Source organism: Gavia stellata, chromosome 2, assembly GCF_030936135.1.
Source record: "Gavia stellata isolate bGavSte3 chromosome 2, bGavSte3.hap2, whole genome shotgun sequence".
In the NCBI taxonomy this organism is placed as follows: Eukaryota; Metazoa; Chordata; class Aves; order Gaviiformes; family Gaviidae; genus Gavia; species Gavia stellata.
In genome coordinates, this window is record NC_082595.1 from 105493546 (window position 1) to 105499545 (window position 6000).

The 6000-nt window shown below is 42.5% G+C and overlaps 1 protein-coding gene across 1 annotated transcript; it reads right to left on the reverse strand.

Moving 5' to 3' along the window:
* Window positions 1–1437: 1437 nt before the first annotated feature.
* Window positions 1438–5488, reverse strand: MRPL19 (mitochondrial ribosomal protein L19). The gene is made up of 6 exons (XM_059831882.1): window positions 5401–5488; window positions 5036–5147; window positions 4477–4595; window positions 3595–3729; window positions 2560–2741; window positions 1438–1771 (listed from the first exon to the last, which is right to left on the reverse strand). The coding sequence occupies exons 1-6, from the start codon at window positions 5486–5488 to the stop codon at window positions 1556–1558; spliced, it is 852 nt and encodes a 283-aa protein (XP_059687865.1). The 3' UTR covers window positions 1438–1555.
* Window positions 5489–6000: the final 512 nt, after the last annotated feature.

A 6000-nucleotide genomic window follows, 5' to 3' on the forward strand; every position in this document is an offset into this window, starting at 1 on the left:
AATTATTTTGAAAACAAAGTAAAAATATTTTGCTGTGTTAATGACTCCTACAGTTCCAATTCTTTAACATGTGACAGTGTTACTAGAAGTATGAAAAAACATCATACACCATTAGCCTTTGTTACGTTCAGGAGTTATGTGTTACGTTGCAAATCCTGCTTTCTAATAATGGTGGATTTCTCTTGCTTTTCCTCTCAGAATGCCAACAAAAAGGCAATAGCTGATCAGCAATCACCACAAGCTCATGATCTCATTGCTCTTCCCTTGTTCTTCATCTCATCCCAGCTAACAGCCTCCCCTGAAGCAACCAGCCTTGTGCTATTATAAAAATGTAATAGATGTTCTATCACAATTTAGCTCTGTAGATGTTTCTTTCTGGAAGACAGATTACTTGTAAGCATGGGAAGACAGCTAGCACTTGAGCTCAGAACCCCTCTGCACTTCTACTACAGAAATACAGTTTTATGAAACCAGCTCTCCCAGTGCTGAGACCCCACTGACACTTTGCAAGCACTTCATCAGGAACCTTACACTAATTTACATGATTTGGCTTAAACAAACTGGCTCAGTTCCTCAAGTCTGATTTTGGAGCATTTGTATTTGCTGCTCTGTGGTAGATTAGTGTTACCACTCTATTACTGTTACTGTGTGTCCAAAGAAGACCAATGAAGCTGGTGAGGGGTCTAGAGCACAAGTCTTATGAGGAGCAGTTGAGAGCTGGTGGTGTTCAGCCTGGAGGAGGCTGAGGGGAGACCTTACTGCTCTCTACAACTACCTGCAAGGAGGTTGTAGAGAGGTGGGTGCTGGTTTCTTCTCCCAAGTCACAGGACAAGAGGAAACAGGCTCAAGTTGCATCAGGAGAGGTTTAGACTGGATTTTAGGAAAAATTTCTTCACTGAAAGGGCTGTCAGACATTAGAACAGGCTGTCCAGGGAGGTGGTGGAGGCATCATCCCTGGAGGTTTTTAAAAGAGATGTAGATGTGGCACTTAGGGACATGGCTTAGTGGTTAGGTTTACAGTTAGACTCAGTGATCTTCAAGATTGTTTCCAACCTAAACAATTCTATGATCAGAAACTTTTTTTTTTAAAAATGGGAAAAATAAACAACACTTACTCTGAGAGTGTATGGTTGGCTCAGAGACATGTCTGCTTCCCTGCTATAGCCCATTTCTGAAGTTATGAGTCAAACAGTTCTACAACTGGCCCCTACACCTAGTCTGTAAAGACAGAAGTAACAGAAGTATTTGGAAATGACAACACAACTAACTTGAATGGGTGATACAAACTCCTCTTGTTAACTGCAATTTAAAAAAGGAAGCTTCTCATTTCTGGAGAAGGGGTGAACATAGCATTACACACCAGAGACAGGAATGGATGTTTTCAGGAATAGAAAGTCGGTGTTCAGCCACAGAAGTTTGTACACTTTGAAATTTCCTGGAAAGGTTAACTTTATTATTTTGCCTACATATATACAAAACTTGACAACTGATAATCCATACAGTAAATTCCAAGTAAATAGCAGTTTTCTCAGTAATTTCTAGATTGCAAAACCCATTATTTTTTAAGCTCTTCACTCACTTCTTTCCAAATTTTTTCCTCTATTTTTGAAGTATCGTATTCTCGCAGCATATCAAACTCTAGCCATGGCTGGCTCCACTTCTGTGCTTCTTTCATTTTTTTTTCAGGTAGCTCAAACTTTATTCCTTTTATATTGTATTTTGGCCTTTCCCACCGTTTTGACCATGGTTTAGGTTTCATTCGTACCTGCAGCTAGCGTGAAAGATTAAAAAAAAAAAAAAAAAGGTATTAAATAATCAGAATTTTGATTGTGAGCTTAGCAAAAGGCAAGACAACTGCTGCTCTAAAAGAATGAAAGTAAGAGGGAACAGACCAATTTGTCAGTATGTTAAGGAACGACAACTTCAAACTGTTAGGAGAAAAGGGATTTTTTGTGTCCGCATGACTGTTGTCACAGTATCTTGTACAACATTTTAATTAACACTGTCTTGATTTACTACACAGTCCTTAAATTGACACATAAGGTGAAGTTAGCTCACCTTTTGTAGTTCTACTCCTGCTTCTCATGAAGGAAAAAGAAAAGCAGCACAATAGGGAAAGGGAGAAGTGGTCGCTGTAAGTTACTGAGTAACTAGACAACACGCTTTGAGAGGGTCTGCTGGTTTCTGCATCTTCTCTGAGATGCAGATTTTAGCTGACTCTTCCAATCCTGACAGCTACCACTCCCAACTCAGTAACAACACTAGCAGTAACATTTCTGTAAGAAAAGTTTTCTTCTCTGCACAGTGTTATATAGAGGCATGTGGAGGCTGCTACTCCTTGCATGTCTTCAAAATTACCTACTGAGGATGGTAGATATTTACATTCTCAACATTCTTTCACTGTAGAAATGGCATAAAGACTTGCCTTATTTTGTAGACTTCTGTCACCCTGGTAACTAATGCAACGAAGAGCTGTTTAACGGCCTTCCAGGATATCAGTCAGATATGAAAGTTACCTAAATTATCCTCCACTTGCCCTCTGAAACATGTGGCTCCTACCTTGTTTACAGGAATTTCTTCATGGTCTAAACGAGATACAGGTTTCATATTCACATCAAAAGTACTATATTCAGGGAGGGCATCTCGCAGGTACATCAGGTTGTCATCCAGCCTCTTTTCTAGCTTCAGAACCTCAATTGCCTGGATTCGAGGACTGTACAGTTCATAACATATTTCAATACCTTAGAGAGAGAAAGTCTGGTTTAATGAACCAAATTAATTAGAAATAATGACACTAAATTAGTATTTCTTCAGTGTTACACATTTCTATATTATTCAAGAACTGCTTTTTACTTATCAGAGAAATACAATATACAGTGCTGTGTGCACGTGATTGTACACGTGCATTGTGTCTGCACAGGCAAATACAGATTTCTTTTGCAAGTCAAGTCTTTGATAACAGAATGGCTTGAGAGACATTGAATGGCTTGAATTTAAGGAAGATGAGCTTAGGTTTTAAACTTCACTCCCTTTTGGTTACAATGGCTGTTACTATCTATCTCATTGTATTTGTAGTGTATATAAAGAGACACTCATCCCTCTCATATTTTCTCTCAGAACATCAGTATTTGAATCTCCCCCCATTTTGTCACAGAACAGAATATGAACCTATTATAAAACTCTGCTAATGTGTTGCTTGTTAAACAGTTCATGCATATGGCCCCAGTTCATGCAAATATACCGTGCTCAAACGGGACTAGTGTTTACATGGCTAGCAGTAGATTGCCCAGGCTCAAATATAGGCACCACAGTGGATCACATTTAGACTCCTCAGAATACAGATCTAAAAATCACTAAGCATACAGACATAAAATTACTAAGCTGTTCCATGCCTTCAAATACATGGCACATCAGCACCTCTGTGGATACAGTTTTAAACCTGCAGTATCCCCTAGTAGGTAAACTCACCATTTCACTGTAATCCATTGTCATCCTCTCCACAGACTGAATTTCTACACCAGATATCCCTTCACATACAACTTCAACATTTTTTGCTTACCATTTCTAGCATAATTACCACAGTTAAAAACCCACCTTGGTCTTCTATAACGTTCCGAAGGACAAAGGTAGCGCCAAGTCCTTTTCCTCCTCTTTGAATGCAGATGCCTACAAACCGGTTGGTTTTCTCATTGGCATATGGATCGGCAGTAGTAACGGCGAGTATGCTGCCTGCCGAAAAAAAGAAAAAATTAAAATAAATAGACTGCGCAAGTAAATATGTACCAAAATGTGGGAAGAGAGTCGGACAAAGTGCATACGTTTAGGTGCATTTTGAAAATGTTTTATTTTCCATGAAAACTGCCAGAAACAGAATAAACTTCTAATGTTCCCTGAATTAATATATGTCAAAATGATTCTGCAGGTTAACTATGAAGCTTCTCCACCTTTACACCCTCACCTTTATTTTTTACTCTTCATTAAGCAAACAATACAAATAATCTAATGTATATTCCTTCCTTGAGCTTTACTATGTAAAAGTACCAAATTTATATTTAATTACATTATTTTAATTTATATATTTATATAAAATTTATATAAACTTATAGGTAAATATTTACATTTTTAGAAATATATATGTATATTTTATGATTTATACTTTATATTTAAATAGTAGTATTTATAAATTTATATTATTATATTATTTCAATTTATATTGTATTTATTTTTATATGCTAAAGTGCCAGAATTAAAAAAAACCACATAGGAAACACATTAGTATTATACTTTTAATGGAAACTGGATGTAAATATGAAATTAAAACACGAAGTAGCATGTATAGAAATACATACTAGTTGATCTAACATACCTGATGCTGTGATATTCTATGATATTCTACAACATGAAACCACAGCATTTACATTCCCACCCTACAAAAAATACTGATGAAATTATGAAAGTTCTAATGCTGTTACTGACCAACATAGAACTCTGGGATGTTGAAAACTTTCCGTCTCTGTATCATATCCTTTCTTTCTATATAAAATTTAAGAGGATCTGTTCTCCCTCTGGGAGGTATAAACTCAGGGCTCAAGAACCTGTAAGAAAATTCAAACTTTTGTAAGTGTAAAACAAAAGCATTTTGCAGCTCCATTTCACAACCAGTAATGTATGCACTTACAGTCGATCTCAAGGTCTAAGTCAAAGGCAGACACAGGACCCGTGTCCCTGTCACCTTGTGGCATACTGAAGAGATACATGCCTTTAACAGATGAAAATGTCACACATCAACCACAAATTTGCAAAAATCTTTACTGCTATGCATTTTTTTTCTGTTTCGCTGCTTTCAGGAACTCTAGAACACAGCATTTTAAGGGCTTTTTTTACGCACATTTCAACATAAATTATCTTTGGTGGAGCTTTGCAAATACTTTCTGTACAATAACGCCTTGCAGCTTTAAGAAGGTGCTCACACAATTACCTGCCTGACGGCAGGCCTGAACACAAGCCCACTGCGATAAGCACCAGGACACCCTACCTCCTCTCCTCTCTCTGCTTCTGCTTGTCAATAATAACGGGCTTTGGAGGCGGCTGAAATTTTGCTGGCTTTCCATCGCTGCTAATTCGATAGCTTGAGGAAGAAAAGCACCCTGTAAAAAGAAAGTATTTTCTAAACACCCGCGTTTCAAGTTGAACTGTCCCCAACAGTTGCGCAGTTCGAGATCCCACCCCCGGCCCGGGGCACCCCCCGCCGAGGACACCCCCCCGCCCCGCTCTACGGGCAAACACGCGGAGGCGCGCTGAGGGACAGGGACAGGCACAGGCCGCGGGCAGCCGCTCCCCGCCGCGGGCTGGAGGAGGGCGCCGGGCTGAAGGGGGATAAAGGGCACGGGCGGTCCTCACTGCCGGGCAGGCCGGGCCGGGCGGCCGCGAGGCCCACCACCCCCACGGCGGCACTCCGCGGCAACAGCCTCCCGCAGGCGGCTGCCATAGCGACTGCGGCCGCTTCCGCCCTTTCGGCGCATGCGCGCAGCGCCGCTATGGCGAGCGCAGAGGGCCAAACTCCCCCCAAGCGCGAAGCGGGGCTGCGTGTGGGGGCGCTGCCCTCCCATACCTGCAGGGAGGTGCAGGGCCCGGGGCTGGGCTCGCCTCAGCCTGTGAGGCTTTCCCGCACCGAACCCTGGCCCTGGGGCGGCCCACTTCATACCGGAGGAACGGGCCCTGGCCTGCCCTGCTGGAGGGTCCGCGGGGCCGGGGCTGGTCCCTGCCCCAAGTGGGACCCCAAACGGCACGGGGCCCCCCCGGCCGCCTCCTCACAGGGCGGTGGGTGGCAGCGAGGGTGGCGGCTTGGTGCTGGAGCCAGGTGTGCCCTCCGGGGTGGGAGGAAACAAAGCGGCTCCTTGCACCCTCAGATTTCGGGTGGGGGAGAAGGGCCCAAAAGGAGGAGCAGGGAGCAGCCCGGCCCTAAGGCAGGCGTGGAAGGGGAGAGGGGCAGGTGCTGTG